The sequence below is a fragment of the Trichophyton verrucosum genome (assembly GCF_000151505.1).
Source record: "Trichophyton verrucosum HKI 0517 chromosome Unknown contig00046_1.f1.exp, whole genome shotgun sequence".
In the NCBI taxonomy this organism is placed as follows: Eukaryota; Fungi; Ascomycota; class Eurotiomycetes; order Onygenales; family Arthrodermataceae; genus Trichophyton; species Trichophyton verrucosum.
In genome coordinates, this window is record NW_003315605.1 from 41420 (window position 1) to 56161 (window position 14742).

The 14742-nt window shown below is 50.5% G+C and overlaps 7 protein-coding genes across 7 annotated transcripts; 2 read left to right on the top strand and 5 right to left on the bottom strand.

The window, feature by feature from the left end:
* Positions 1–1195: 1195 nt before the first annotated feature.
* TRV_00572 (uncharacterized protein) lies at positions 1196–1789 on the top strand (the record flags this gene model as incomplete). Its single annotated transcript, XM_003025210.1, has 1 exon — positions 1196–1789. One exon carries the CDS (start codon positions 1196–1198, stop codon positions 1787–1789), a length of 594 nt encoding a protein of 197 aa, XP_003025256.1.
* A 203-nt stretch (positions 1790–1992) lies between these two features.
* Positions 1993–2940, bottom strand: TRV_00573 (uncharacterized protein; the record flags this gene model as incomplete). The annotated part of the gene is made up of 1 exon (XM_003025211.1): positions 1993–2940. The coding sequence occupies one exon, from the start codon at positions 2938–2940 to the stop codon at positions 1993–1995; it is 948 nt and encodes a 315-aa protein (XP_003025257.1).
* A 1064-nt stretch (positions 2941–4004) lies between these two features.
* TRV_00574 (pirin domain protein, putative) lies at positions 4005–5066 on the bottom strand (the record flags this gene model as incomplete). Its single annotated transcript, XM_003025212.1, has 1 exon — positions 4005–5066. The coding sequence occupies one exon, from the start codon at positions 5064–5066 to the stop codon at positions 4005–4007; it is 1062 nt and encodes a 353-aa protein (XP_003025258.1).
* An 890-nt stretch (positions 5067–5956) lies between these two features.
* TRV_00575 (uncharacterized protein) lies at positions 5957–8549 on the bottom strand (the record flags this gene model as incomplete). The annotated part of the gene is made up of 3 exons (XM_003025213.1): positions 5957–6375; positions 6431–8075; positions 8166–8549. 3 exons carry the CDS (start codon positions 8547–8549, stop codon positions 5957–5959), a joined length of 2448 nt encoding a protein of 815 aa, XP_003025259.1.
* A 546-nt stretch (positions 8550–9095) lies between these two features.
* Positions 9096–10292, bottom strand: TRV_00576 (uncharacterized protein; the record flags this gene model as incomplete). The annotated part of the gene is made up of 1 exon (XM_003025214.1): positions 9096–10292. One exon carries the CDS (start codon positions 10290–10292, stop codon positions 9096–9098), a length of 1197 nt encoding a protein of 398 aa, XP_003025260.1.
* A 929-nt stretch (positions 10293–11221) lies between these two features.
* Positions 11222–13627, bottom strand: TRV_00577 (uncharacterized protein; the record flags this gene model as incomplete). Its single annotated transcript, XM_003025215.1, has 4 exons — positions 11222–12355; positions 12434–13264; positions 13341–13580; positions 13604–13627. The coding sequence occupies 4 exons, from the start codon at positions 13625–13627 to the stop codon at positions 11222–11224; spliced, it is 2229 nt and encodes a 742-aa protein (XP_003025261.1).
* Positions 13628–13893: 266 nt separating this feature from the next.
* TRV_00578 (uncharacterized protein) lies at positions 13894–14375 on the top strand (the record flags this gene model as incomplete). Its single annotated transcript, XM_003025216.1, has 3 exons — positions 13894–13917; positions 14042–14225; positions 14299–14375. The coding sequence occupies 3 exons, from the start codon at positions 13894–13896 to the stop codon at positions 14373–14375; spliced, it is 285 nt and encodes a 94-aa protein (XP_003025262.1).
* Between the last annotated feature and the right edge of the window lie 367 nt (positions 14376–14742).

The window sequence follows — 14742 nt, forward strand, 5'->3', positions numbered from 1 at the left end:
GGGTTATGACCAGGGAGAGCGTACCCAGCGTTGTGTCTATCAAATAGCAGCCTCATTACAAAAATATGGCCTACTATGTAGGGAAGACACCGAGCCAAGCAGGCAACCATCTGATTCGGGGAATGGCCCCCAAAATTCCACCAGTTGACGGCGCTAAGCTGCATTGATTTCGCTGCGCCGCACATGGGACCCTGGGTTACCCCCTGGTCAGCTACTCTACCATGCACATTGACTGGCTGAGAAGCCATTATTTGACACCTACTGCCTTATATACTATGAGTCATATCCTTTTTGAGGCTTCTTGTCCACTCATTTACCGCACTTTGAGCCTGACTACATTTTTGAGTTCAAGGCTGTTCAAACACCATACATGTTGGTACGCAGCTTCTTCGTAAAGAGATGGCCGCCTCCACTCATTGATACTACAACGCTGTACGCGATTGCTCTTCTCATTGGATACTCTAGGTTTGGGGGAGGGGGGAGAATCGACATCCATTTGTATGGAATATGGCAAAGGCTGCTTCTCAGATTAACAATTTTCTGACCAATTGCTTGGATCTGAGATGACAACAACCACAAATGCCGAAAGGGTATACATACTTTACACGGTTGCACGACTAAGTGTGCATGAGAAAGGCACCGAAGCCGCTTGCTCCCACACTGAGCGGACTCAGAGGCAGGATCCACAATGTGGATCGAGGACTGGAAGAAATGAAGACGCCTTTTCTGACCGCATTACATATATCTTTATGCAAGGCACGGATACCTCAGCCCGCTTTTGTTGTCTTGTCCATTCATTCACCACATGTCATACCTTACTACTCTGAGTTAGGAGTCGGCCAATTAGTTGACTGCCCACGCATACCAATGGATTACCTTGTCTACCGTTCGAAATATGCTTTCTCTAACCTGGTCAACAGTCATCATTGTTTTCTATTACAGGAACAGGGGACTCGCATGGACATACCCAGTATCACATCCTTGTTATTAGACACACACACCCTCTCACGGCAGTTAGGCAACCAGTTCTAATTGAAATACACGAGACATGTGAAAAGATACGCCATATAAAGGTGCTCATTCCTGGGTAATCGTCTGATTTTCAACATGATTCCTCTTTCTATATCACTTCATTCAAACACCCTTACATATCGACACACTCTCTCTCTACAAAAAAAGCTTACTGGAATTGAAAATGTCAAAATCAATGGCATCCAGCCAGTTGTCCGCAGCCCCCTCGAGTTCCAAGGCACGACTACCCCCAACGCCACAGGAAAGAGCACTTGCTATCAAAAAGCTTCAAGAAGAAGCATTAAGTCGACTCCCACTAGACTCTCTCTATATTGTTCTGTGGATTCGCGCGGACCCTCCCGTGTCGAACGATTTCCATTGGGGATACTATTTTCACACAGCCAAATTGAAGGGCCACAAATATCATATGAAGAATATGGGACATGGGTGGATCGCGGATCATGGTCCTACCAACGGTGTCTTCAAGTCGAACTTCCTCTGTGTTCTGATCCAGATTGCCAGCATCCCACCGGAAAAGAAGTCCCTTGTTGATCAGATCATGAGGTCGCGTGATGGAGATGTCAACTCAATCCCAGGGATGTCCTGCAGAGTTTGGGTGTTGACTATTGCCGAAAAGCTCTCAGAAAATGGGTTGGTCAGGTACACCAGCCGTGATGCGCTAGAGCAAGAGTGTTTCAGGGTTGGAAACCAGTATAGCGCTGCTGCCGCAGAGAATACCCAACCGCGTCCTGTTGTCAGATCCGAGGTTTGCCATTGATTTTTGTCTGATAGGCGATTTTTTGTGGCATCTAGTGTATTGTGTTTTGCAATCTGGTGAAAGTCTCTCCTGTCCATCATTCACTGTAACTTCCTCTTTTCTGTCCTGAATAAAAATGAGTCCAGTATACTCCCATTTTAGCCAGTGTAAAAAAACAAGTGGAACTGTTGTATTGCCGTTTCATGTGTTAGAATCCTCCTCAATTACCACGCTATATAAGAGTCAACTGTCAATAGATTCAGGGCGACATCTGAAGACAGTTCCTGGGAATACTGGTCCCCGCCCATCCAAGAAGCGACTTGATACCACCAGGTGTTCCGCCCAAACCTCATAGCTGTAGTAAATTCCCAGTACTCGGGATACCACCCAGCTGATTCCCAGTCTAGGAAGCCCGATAGATGTCCATCATCATCAACAAGGATATTGTGAGCTTTGAAATCTCCATGAGTGAACACAACCCGATGCGGCCTTTCGTATATCTTCCTCGCTTCCGTCAATGCTTCCTCGAATTTCTCGGTAGAAGTAAACCCATGTGATGACGCAGTAGAGAACAGGTGATCGTATAGACCATTTTGAGTTGTGAATGGGCCCATGATATGGTTCGGAACTCGCTGGCTATGTACAGCAGTCCCAATCACAGAGCCAGTGAACAGCTTCTCAGGAGGACTCCATTGACGCATAGCACTCACGCATGTTTTTAATTCCTCAAGCCACGGTCCGGATGTCTCGATGTCTAGTGGATCCCTCGAATTCTCAAGCGTTATACCAGGAAGCCTCGTCATGAGAATAGAGATATGCCTGTTGTAGGGATCGTTCGGATGCTCTCCATAACAAAGAATTTTTGGGGTTGGAATACCAGCAGCAGCTACCATCTGCATAGCTACAGCTTCCTCTAGACTTGTTCTATCTGTCCATTTCAAAAGCAGGCCGAAAGGTAGCTGTGCAATATTACCATCGAACGGGACATCAAACCAGTAGCAATACCACTCAGAAAAGATGTATAGACCCTTATGCAGGATACCCCAGAGACGCCGGACAATTCTACCTGATATTCGAGGAACCGGAGGAGTTATTTCGGATATTCTAAGGAGCACTGGCCGCGGCCATGTATAGTCGGGTCGAAGAATCCGGGGCATCCACAGGCTGGTCATCTCTTAAGGATGCAAGAACTTCATATAACAGATTTTGAACGTGAGCTGCCTCTTGATAGTAGAGCCCGCAGCTAAGAAGTACCCGTAACTGTAAAACGGTGCGGCACACGGAAGGATATCGATCTTCCAGATAATAATAATATACACTTGATTGCTATTTATTTATCCCCTTTAAGTTACCTTGTTAAGCTGTTTAAACTTTCAACGACAAAAAGGCGGATGATGACATAAGCACGCCGCTTTAATCCTGCTTGTTCGAGCCCAAAAAGTCCTTTGCCTTCGTCACACTGCAATATCAAGGGACGACGACGTTAGCATCCGGATACATCCACCACTGTTGAAAGACGGCAGATAGAAATGCCTTACTGTCCCCGGTCATCGATTTCACCCCCCTCCTCTGGCGGAATAACCCGGTGATCACTCCCGCTGGCCGTGGAACCAGGTCCTACCCTCACCTGGGCGCCTGGGAATTTATTCTCTGCACCTGCGTCGACGCCGGTCTCTTGGGCTAGTAGAAGAAAGACGTCAGAATGGGGTTGATAACCGAGAAGGGGAGAGTACGAACCGGTATCACTGATGTTCTTCCCTCCTCTACCGGTCTTTGCCTGGTACGAGTTGAGGTCTTTCTCGGCTTGATATGCTTCCTGAGACATGATTATTGATTATAGATTGAATAGAAGTATATTGTTGAGTGAACTGTAGTGTCAATTCCACTGGAACAGGTACGGATTATGGCGGTTTACTGTGAATATATATATAAGTAGGTAGAATTTTGCTATGACATCATGTTACAAGATACATGGCTACATTTGACGTAAGATATTTTTGAACAGGGACATGGCGACGAGGATGAACTCCTAACATTTAACAATTTATCAATTAAAGTACATGCAAAACAGGAAACAGGAAACATGCAAAGAAATGTCTGGGGGGGCCACAAAGTCATATCTCATCAAGTGAGCCATAAAACGAAAACAGTAAGCAATGCTCCGGAAAACCCAGCATGGTACATGAAAATTCTAACCCATATCGAAAAGTAAGGGAAAAACCGGCCATTAGTCAATCTATAGCATTCTCTTTCCGATCTCGCTCTGCCATCCTCTGGCCCGTTCGAAACCATTGGAGTGCGACTGGAAGTCACTGATGGCCTGGTAAACGTCCTCTGTGGAGCTCAGAACAAAAGGACCGTACTGGACGACCTGCTGGTCAAGAGGCTGGCCGGCAATGATCAGGAAGCGAGACTCTTCGTCAGACTCGTTTGAAGCCTGAACCGAATCTCCCTCCTGTACGAACTCAACGTTGTGGTACTGAGGGACTCTCTTCTTGTTGAAGGTAGTGGTGCCTTCAAGGGTGTAGGCAAAGGCGTTCCATCCAATAGGCAGTATCTGGTTGATTCTTCCGCCTGGCTTGAGAGTGATGTCCAGTATCCAGACAGGCGTGTAGGCTAGGTCCTTGACCGAGTCTATGCCATGAGACTTGCCGGAGATGACTTTGATAGTGGCTCTTCCGCCATCCGCAGAGGCAATTGGGATTTCCTGGGCGCGGAGATCACGGTATCTGGGTTCACACATCTTCAGCTTCTTGGGTAGATCAACCCACAGCTGGATGCCGACGTTGGGGCTGCCGTCTGGGTTGTTATGGGGCATTTCAGCGTGCATTATGCCTCGACCGGCAGTCATGAATTGCAGATCGCCCGGGCCGATAGTGCCTTTGTGTCCGGCGAAATCTTCATGATCTACACCGCCAGAGAGAAGGTAGGTGATGGTCTCTTGTCCTCTGTGAGGGTGGTCGGGGAACCCGGCGTCTTTGCCAACGGTGAAATGATCCAGCATGAGGAAGGGGCTGAAGTTGCGAAGTTTGGGAGTGCCGATGGATCGTCGTACGCGCGCACCCATACCCTCTGACTTCTCAATGGCCAGGAAGGCCTGTCTTATGGCTCTTGGGGCAGACATGTTGGTATGTACTGTGCTGTTTGTGATGGTGTTGTTGTTGGTGTTGCTGGTGCTGTTCAGGGAGGTGTTTGTAGTAGTGCTTGAGGTGTTAAAGAGATTCAATGTCTTGACTTGGTATATCGAGGCAATGATGGAAATGAGAATGATGAAAAAAGAAGGAAAAGTCCAGCCCATGGAGAATGAGAGGGTATTTATAGTCGGGTATCAGGACGAGAATCTTCTATAGAAGACTGCTAATAATGGCTTGCTGGCCGTGTGTCCATGACGGCGGCTTTATAAGGCCTTAGGGAAGCCTGAGTAAGACCAGACAAACCAGGGCCCACCACGCAGCAACTTAACCTACTTGATTAAGCTTCTGGCCAGCTTTTTTCCTATATGGAACTCCGTGCATGCCGAACCATCTGGTCGGTTTCTCCGTCATGTTGCTTGGTTATCGTTTCACGCTGGCTGGCTGGACCGCCGGGTTGTTTGCTGGTCGAGAAGGCGAAAACGAGGAAAAAGCAAAAAAGCAGCAAAAAAGAAGCGTTTGTCATCACTGACAAAAGCCAAGCCTCGGCTCTCCGGGTGGGCTTAGCGGGCTTAGCGCAGCATGACAAAGACGGCTGTAAGCAGGGAATAAGGAAGAAAAAGGGCCAAAGGAGCAGAGGACATGGCGATGGTTAAAGGCTATGGGCCCCGTTGGTGCATGGTTTGCGTTGAATCCTGCTTACTCGATGAACAGTCAGATACTTGGTTTCTCATGGAGGGGTCGCTGGCTGACTTCTTATTCGTTGCATGGTGTGCATCAGATATGCAGCATGTATGGAGTACAGGTAGTTGAGACGAGATATGCAGAGATGTCCTCGAAAATATGGGAGATAATGTGCTCTATTAAAATAAACCTAGCTGAGCATGGGAGGATAGCAAAGGAAATAGAAGGTCTTTTGGAGGGATTGCGGTTGATAAGAGGTAAGGAGGGGGGAAGTATAGGATCAAGGGGATTCGCATGGGTGTTCATAGTGAACATCCACTTCCCCGTACAGATGTTCAGAGTATTCAGCTCGTCTTTCCTTCAAAGTGTAAAATTACTTTGCAAAGTGCAAGTCGTAAGAGAGCCACTTTCTGGCGTTGATACCAGCAACGTCCAAGCCTGGAGTTCCGTAGGTGAGTGGAGCGAAGAAGCCGAAGCCCCAGATGGTTGCTCCCAGAATTGCGATAGTAGCGGCCCAGATGGCCAAGAGGCTCTGCCGGGTGTGCTTGATCTTTAGCGGGCCATGGCCAGGCTTGCTCGCCACGAAGTCCTCGCTCAAGCCAGCGGGGTCAATGTTGAAGATGAACTCGACCAGGGCACCGGTGACCAGAACAGATGCTACGTGAGAAGGCAGATAGTGGTGCAGGAAGCGCTGTCTGCCCATAAGATAGAACGGGAAGTAGTGAGCTGCCCAGCAGAGGAAGAAGAAACCGGTGCTGTTGTACAGGCGGTGACGGGTTCCTGGGCCCCAGACTGATTGATTACCATTAGTTCATGACAAACGATGAGATGGGGGACATGTACTTACTTTCTTCCAGAGCGTCGATTCCACGACGGAGAGCAAGCTGGTCGGCTCCGAGGATACCGACAAAAACCGCGAGAAGACTGCTGCAAAGCCACCATCCGACGGGGTTTCCAAGGAAGTAGATTTGCTCTCGGGTGTCGTTCTTTGTCCAGAAGCTGACACCACGGAGCAAGAAGGGCCACTGGAAGGGTTCACTGGCATACGGATGGCTGCTCGTCAAGGCGTTGTTATGGTGGAACATGGCAGCCTGGAGTTCGAGGTACTTCTTCAGGAAACGCATTGGCTGGACCTTGCGGGGTTCCTGGTGGCTTCGAGGGCTGTCCGGAGCCAAAGATGGGATATCTTCCGCATACCAGAGATTGCTTGGCTCCTTGGAGTTCTTGTTTCCGTTAATTTCAGCCTGCTTGTATCCCCAGTCTGGCAGAGGGTTGGTATGAGTCCACATGGCAACCTTTGAAGGGAAATGGATCAGGTTGAACAGGCTGGAGCGGGTTCGGAATTCCTCATCAGCCTTGCCCTTGGGGACCTGGATCTCGAACAAGGTGTCGTTATGTCGGTTGCCAGCCGCTTCTTCAGGGGAGGTGGTGGTAAACTCCTGGTTGGTTGGGTAGCTGGGAGATGCAACATCGTGTGAGAGTAGGAAGGTGTTGGTAGCGACATGGCGGAGCTGCACGATATGTCCATTGCGAACTTTGTGTCCGGTACGATTATCAGAAGCAAAGGGAACCTGAGGCAGGATTTCCCAGTGGTTGTTGGTGTCGTTGTGAGGGTATCCGGTGACCTGCTGGCCCTGACTGGAGACACGGCCGTCATCATATCGAAGAGGATAGCGGTCAGGGTGACTGTGTAGGTAGACCTTGGTGTCCTTGTGCCGGAAGGTAAGTACATCATAGTATTCGACTCCCTTGGACTGAGCAAACATGGGGTTGTCACTGAGCGAGGCCTGGAACTCCGGGCTCATGAAGTCATCACCGGGGCCAGACTTCGTGAGAATAGCAAAATGGACCTGGAACCAGAGGAGGTAGATGAAAAAGGGGACGATGATCAAGCCGAACGCACGAGCAGCGAAATGGGTACCAAACTCGAAGAGACTAAGCTTGCCCTGGCGGCGGTTCACATCAAGCAACCCCCATAGATCGATCAAGACAGCAGATCCGATGGTCACGAAGGTGAAGACACCAACGTACTTGGTCGAGATGACACAGCTGAGAGCAATGCCGGTCATAAGCATCCATTTCCACCACTTTCGGCTAAAAGGTTGATGTCTGTTCTTGTGGAATTTGATATAGCAGAGCACACTCAATGCCATTGAAATGACAAGAGTGGCATCAAGCAGAATCAGCCTATCCTCGCCGATATGGGCATTGTCGAACAGGAGAAGACCGGCGGAAAGAACACAGGCAGGGAGCGAGTATCCAGATTCCCACATGATGAGAAACACGACGGGGACGGTCAGGGAGCCAAGCATGGCCGGTAGAGCGCGAAGGGCAACATAAGGCACCTTGTTGTCCGTGTACGAGTCTCCAATGTTTTCAAACAGGAATTTTCCATCGAATCCAACCAGCCAGCCGACCAGCGCAAAGAGGAGTTTGGCAAACGGTGGGTGGACATCGAAGAAGTATGTGCCTTGGATATAAAGTGAAGCAAACTGCAGCACACACCGTCAGCCCAGCTGCTCTCCCATCTATCCCTACAAGACAATTATATCGAGATATAACAGCAATGCTTCTAAACTGACCTTTCCGAAGTGTACTTCATCAAACACCACCTGGTCAGGATAGCTGATCTTCCAGAACCTCGTAGCAAACGCGCCAATGGTAACAATGACCAGGGCAAGTCTGTAATCCCATTCTGACGAGGACTCGGTCTGTCCCTTTCCCTTCTTTGCAGCTGGCTTATTCTCAGTGCTCTTCAAGTCTGGCGCAGCTGCTGGAGAGGGGGTAGGGCTCTCGCCGTTCTTCTTGCCGCCCCGGTGTCGAACGCTGGAGGACGGGGACGCCATCGTCTGGCAGACAGTCGTAGGCGTAGATTCTGCAGTGTATCCTCTATCCGAGCGAGAATCTGCTTCGAGAAGGGTGGAATTTGGTATGTTATCAACTGTCCAAACTGAACACGTCAGCATCAAATGGCCCAGCGTAGAGAAAAAGGGTACAGGACGGGCAAAGTAACGCGAATCTGTCGCTGCATACCTCATGCACGTGAGAATGAAAGGGGGAAAAAAGAGCCTTAGAAGGACATAATTAAAGAGCGTTAAGAAGGGTAGAAAAGAAGAGTAATTAAAGAGAAGACGAGAAGAAGTAGAAGTAAGACGGAGAATGAAGAGGGAGAAAGGGGTGTTGTTTGCTGGAGGCGAAGACGATATCGAAGTCGCAGCTTTTTTTTTTTCTTCCCTGCAGGCGCTTGGCCAGCGTCTCCTGAAACCCCCAGACAGGCCGTTTGTTAATTCTCCGAAGGACACGAGAAGAGAGAGAGAGAGCGAGAGAGAGCGAGAAAGTGAGCTATGCATATACAGTGATAATTGGTAGTAACAATGGCTATACAGGCGGGCTTTCTTTCTAGTACACAGTGGTAAATGCTCAGGCAGTTATGCATCCAAAGCAGTAAGAAAAACCAGGAAGAACAAGAAGAACAAGGCTGAATACACCAAAAACGCCGTCCATGCAGGGCTTTAATCGTCATTTTCCATCATTTCAAGCAGTTCGAGCTCCCTCGTTATCACGGCCTGGTACTCTGCTCGCGACATACCAGCCGCCCTGGCAAGGCGGAACATGCTCTTGACGTTGGTCGAGATGTGCTGGCGGATGGCCATCTCAGAGGCCGACTGGCACTCCGCTGAGTACTCGAGTTTGGAGATAGCGTCCGACCGGTTCGAGGACGAGGCAGAGGCAGGTCGTGGGTGGTTGAGTGGTAGTTCTGACTCCTCTTCGGCCGGCTGTCTTCCGCGTTCAGGTGCGGCGGCGGCGGTGGCAGACTGGGACTGTAGCTGCTGTTGCTGAATGATGTTGCCCATCTGCCGCTTGAAGATGTCTTCCAGGGTATTTCCGTTGAGAGAGGAGTCTCCTACTTCGGCCTTGTCGATGGTAGGGTCGTCGCTGTCCAGGGCAGGCTGGACATTGGAGTACTGGTTGTAGTATGCCGTATCAGACATCTGCTCTCCTCCGCGGCCGTTATGCTGGTCTGGACCCAAGCTGACTGCACCGTTCGCCGGCGTACGAGACTGTACATTGTCGTACTGGGCCCAGTAGTCGTCCTCGTCCTCGCCGTCTCGGTTGTCATCCTCGTGTACAATGACAGGGACACTGGCCTTCGCCTCTTTCACAGGTTCCTTGGCCGTCGACTCTCGCAGGGCCTCGCTGGCCTCCTCAATGGAGCGGAACCAGGCACCCTCTTCGTCTCGCAGAGCGTCGAGGGGGAGGACTTCAGCGACTCTCCATCCAGCACCACCGCCCTCCTGGTCCAGGGGACACCACACGTACACCACCGTCAGCCCAAACTCGTCCAGCGGGAGCTGACACCGGAGGGTCTCGGCGTCAAGCCATCTATATGCTATTATGATATCGTCAGGGATCTCTATCTCTCCCGACACAGGGTGTGGTTCAAACGAGCTCTCTGCCTCGCCCACAATCCTCTCCACTTCCGCAGCATTGGCCGGGCCCCAGCACAGCAGTCGGAGCCACGACTCCGCCGACGAAGTAGAGCCAGTACCCGAGCCCGCACCTAGTAGCTGTACTCGCTGTCGAAGGACCGGAGAGAGCAGGGGGAGCAGCACTGGCGGCGGCCTCGAAGCCGCAAAGCCGAGGGGAAGACAAGCAAGCAGCGGCGCCAAAAGCTGTCTCGGCTCAGGAGGAGGAATGTAATCGACCATAGTCAGCGGGTAAAATCAAAGCCCCGTCAGCGTCAATCAGTGTCGAGTGTTAATCTCTGCTTTTTCCCCTTTTTCTTCCTCTTCTTCCTCCCAGGCTGTGCTGGCCGGCGGCTTTATAGACTCGGAGGTGGGTGAAAAGTCACGCGTACGGATAGTTAAGCGGCAGAAGTGAAAAGTGACCGTTCCACGATGCTTGCTTCTTTGTTGGCGCAGAGGCGCATGAGGGCCAAATATGACTCTGATGGCAAAGCGAAAGATGACAGACAAGCAGGAGAGCTGCAGCTGGGGGGGGGGGGGGGGGTTAGCTAGGTTAATATATGTGTTCTTCTATACGGCGGATTCCAGCAAGTGGAAATGGTTCCGTCCGCCCAAGGGTGCATTTTTCTTTTGACTCCACGGCTAGTTCCCCCAGGGCAGGCCTGACAGGGCAGTGCGAGACTCGGTGAAGCGAAGACGACGGAGAGAGCCCAGCGGAGAGGGCTTTTTCTCACCCAGCCGGACAGCTCGACGTCTCCATCTTCTCCCGCCTTCGCCTTCGCCTTCACTTCGTCTCTTGTTTTGTTTGTCTCTTGATTTTCTGTTCTTTTTTTGTTGTTTTTTTCCGACTTTTTTTTGGTGAGAAAAAGCGATGGACGTCATATGCTTAGTCAGAGATTACATAATATCCGCCATAGAGAGCTTTCGGCGATAGAAAGACGGAGATAGAGAGAGAGAGAGGACACAAGTGATGTAGATGATAGAAGACATATCTAGATAGATGGCATATAGTATATAGACAATAGTGGAAGTGGAAGAGATAGGTTACGCTGGATTAGTTTATCGCAGGTGAAGAACAAGGGGTATACTAAATACGGCATATGGTACAGGAGCAGCAAGGAGCCAGGATGACGGCGTGAAAAGACGAACATGAAGCAGGGCGAGCGAGGCAGCTACAGGTTCCTCTCACGGCTGGCCTGTTCAAGTCGGCCCGTGAGACGCTTCATGCCCGCCCATTCGTCCGCCGAGACATCTTCAGCACTGCCACTCAGCCCCTTTCCAACATCAAAGACAGTCACCACTCCGTCAAGACCACCGGTAGCAATTCTTCGGCCCTCTCGCTCTTCCCACGCGACCTTGTTCAGTCCCTTGGTCAGGACGCCGCCGCGGCCAGCGGTTGGCGTGGCGCTGGCTACGGGCACCTCTACCTCCTGCTGCAAGTCCCATATCTCGAGTCTTCCGGCTCCGTCAACAAGGGAGAAGATGCTGGGTCGATGAGGGGACCATTTGGCGTCATACACTACATCTTCGCGGGTGATGTCAAGGATGGGTGAGACGGTCTGCAGCTGAGCGGTGGAAGAGGTTCCCGATGTCGAGGTCGAGGCCGGGGCACGGATACGCCAGAGTTTTACGCTCCAGTCCAGACTCGAGCTGAGCATCAAATCGCTTAGATCTACCGGTCCTCGGGCAGGATGGAAGGCCGTTGACATGATTGGGGCAGCGTGGCCACGGTACGAGAGACGGTGGTCGGTACCGGACTTGGCCCCTGCACGGTCATATCGATGGCACGGATATATCGTCCCCTCTTCAGTGCCAACAAGGAAGAAAGTCGGGTCTGACTGGGGGAAGGACAGTGTTGTGGGAGCTAGGTCTTCGGTCTTAGATGGCGGAGGAGTGGTCAGTTCCAGGTATTCCTGTGGCTGTGAGAGCATGTCGACCGTCCATCCACAGACAACTCCGTCCGTCGAAGCTGTCAGGATGTTATGTGCATTCTGTGTTCCCACAATTGCAATGCTGTACACCGGGTGGGTGTGACCGGAGCCCGACAGCGGCGTCTTTTGTACGGGAGCACCACCTCCCGCTCGGGATGATCGCGTATCCCATAGCAGAACCTGTCCAGAGTATGATCCACCTACGATCAGGTTTGGATGAAACGGAGAGAACTTTGCCGTCAATATATCTGAAGTTGAGTGAAATACGTATTCAGGCCGTGTGTGTAGATGTTGGTTCCACACTTGTACCAGGCCATCCGGTTCATGAGGAGCTGTTGGATTTTTGGTATAAGATGCCAAAACAAGCTCAGGGAACTAGACATTTCGTTAGCATGCCACACTACCTTCCATAACCAGCAGCTAATAGAAATAGAACGAGGAATAAAAACACACCTTTGGAGAGAAACTTATATCACTGATCATTCGTTTCTTGCTCCATCGTTCGTCAAAGAATTGTGTGATTTCTTTCAGGTCTCTTCTCTTCTTGCCCGTGCCATACTCTTCATCATCCTCGTCCTCTGCCCCAACGCCGCCCAGGGCATAATCGGCAAGAACGTCATATTCTTCGTCCAACGCTCGCTCAATAACCTTGCTGGATCTTTCAACGAAATCCAAAAACTCGCTTGCTGAAGTCACTGCATTCAGCTCGTCCGCAGTCAATGTTCGTAGTGGGTATCGCAGTTGCGTAGATGTGGTTGTCGGCCCGCCATTGGCCCAATCCTTTGCCAGTTTTAGCTCTTCTTCAATCTCCTTTCGTAAGTTATCACGTATTTCTTCGTCTTTCTCTCTGGCTCTCCGACTAAAACGCTTAGACGTTCGAGATGGTGTGGTAGGTGAGCCACCGTCTTCCAATTCCGATATATCATCATCTACCGGTGTTTCTGGCTCTGGGATGGAGTCTGTCTGGACACCTTTGCTGTATGTAAGGATTTCTACCTTGGGGGGAGCTGCTGGGGCTGGTTCCGGTACGGCAGTGTAGGGCGTTTCGTCAATTGTTTGCGTCGCTATAGATAGGGACATAGGTCGGGCTGGAGATGTAAATGTTTCCATATCTCCGCTCAACTGTCCAGCGCTGAGAACCGAATTGGGTCTGCTACCCCGGCCTCTTGGAGACTGCTCGCCTCCATCTTTCAAGGCTGCCGACGAAGGCCTATCAACCAATCTGGATATGAGGTTGTCTAGTTCTGCTCTGTTGTCAGACCGATTTGGAACGGGAGCCACCACCTATGAAAACCATTAGCTATACTGCCCAGCATAACTGCCACAGTTCAGTCAGACCAAATGTATACAAACCACCTACCTCAGAGCTCTCCCCAACACTCATGCGATTCTGCGAGAACTCCCGCTGTCGTAGCTCTCGCTGCCGCTTCAACTCCGCGAGCTTGGCCTTCTTCGCGAGTATCTCCTCCTTTCTCAGCTGCATATTCCGGTCCGCCATCTTTGCTCTTCCAGCCGGCTGTCTCTTATCCGCCTTGTCTTCGTCTTCTTCGCCTCTGCTGCTGCTGCTGCTTCTTGAAGCCGCCGTACTCAACCGTGTAGTCTGCCCAACTGCCTGCCTCGAACCTCTTCTCGCTGCTCTGCTTTCATCCCTGGCGTTGAATGGACATCAAAATATTACATAAGCGGAGCCAGGAACATCAGAAAATCCCGGAACGTTCAATCTCAAATCCGAACTTGGGTCGAAAAACACCACCAAGCAGTCGTCCGGGAACCTCCATTGAGCTCAGATCGCAAGTGGCTGCTGTGCGAATTGCATCGCCAGAGATATATACTCTTCGTCTCCTCCCGTTACCTCGCTATTTTTCTCGACACCCCTGTCACTGGGGATTCTTCCTTCACTTTCGTGGTTAAAAATGGCAACATCCCAAGGAGTTAACGTAAGGCTTCAATCGCAAATTCCTGTCCGAAGAGAATGATATGCGAATATCAATTGTTTCGATGGCATCGTGGGTGATACTGTGTGATGGGTTTCCGTTTACTGATGTCCATGCGCTGGTGTAGGTCCTGCGATATTCCGCTCTCTTCGCGGGTGTCTTCTACGGTTTATATCACCAGTCTACTCTCAACACACAAGCGAGAGCCGCTCAGATAGAAAGAGAATACAAGAGAAAGGAGTCTTTGATAGAGCAGGCAAGGGCTGAATACAAGAACAAGACCTCGCCACCAAAGAAGGACGACAGCAGTGGTATGTTAGCCGCTTTAGACACCGCATAACCAAGTTTTTTTCATCCGGCCCTCCGGCTCACCAGATAAAATAGTTATCACCGATCCAAATGATGCGCGATTTGACCTAGAGGCTCTTTTGAAGGCTACCGCGGGTGAGACGGCGAAATAAGACCGTGACATTTCATTTGGGGATGGGAAAAAGTGATGACAAGATGGATTATTAGGCAGCTCAACCAGCCCATTATCTTGAATCCAGAAAATGCCATGATCTGGGCTCGTTGATGCTGCTACCAAAATGTGAAGGTGGCCTCGGTCCCAGCGCTTGGAAGAGGGAGCCGAACCATCATTACTATGTATTATTGTATCATCTCATTTTTTTTAGTCTGTTGAGCAAAAGACGAAGGGAAGCAGCCGCATCAATAGATTTGTTTCTTGCTGTATATACTCATGGAATTTTGTCCAGTGGTGTACCGTCTTGTATCGATCTATTATCCTACGTTGTTGTTGATGATAATGACTTCTAGCATGACCGCGCC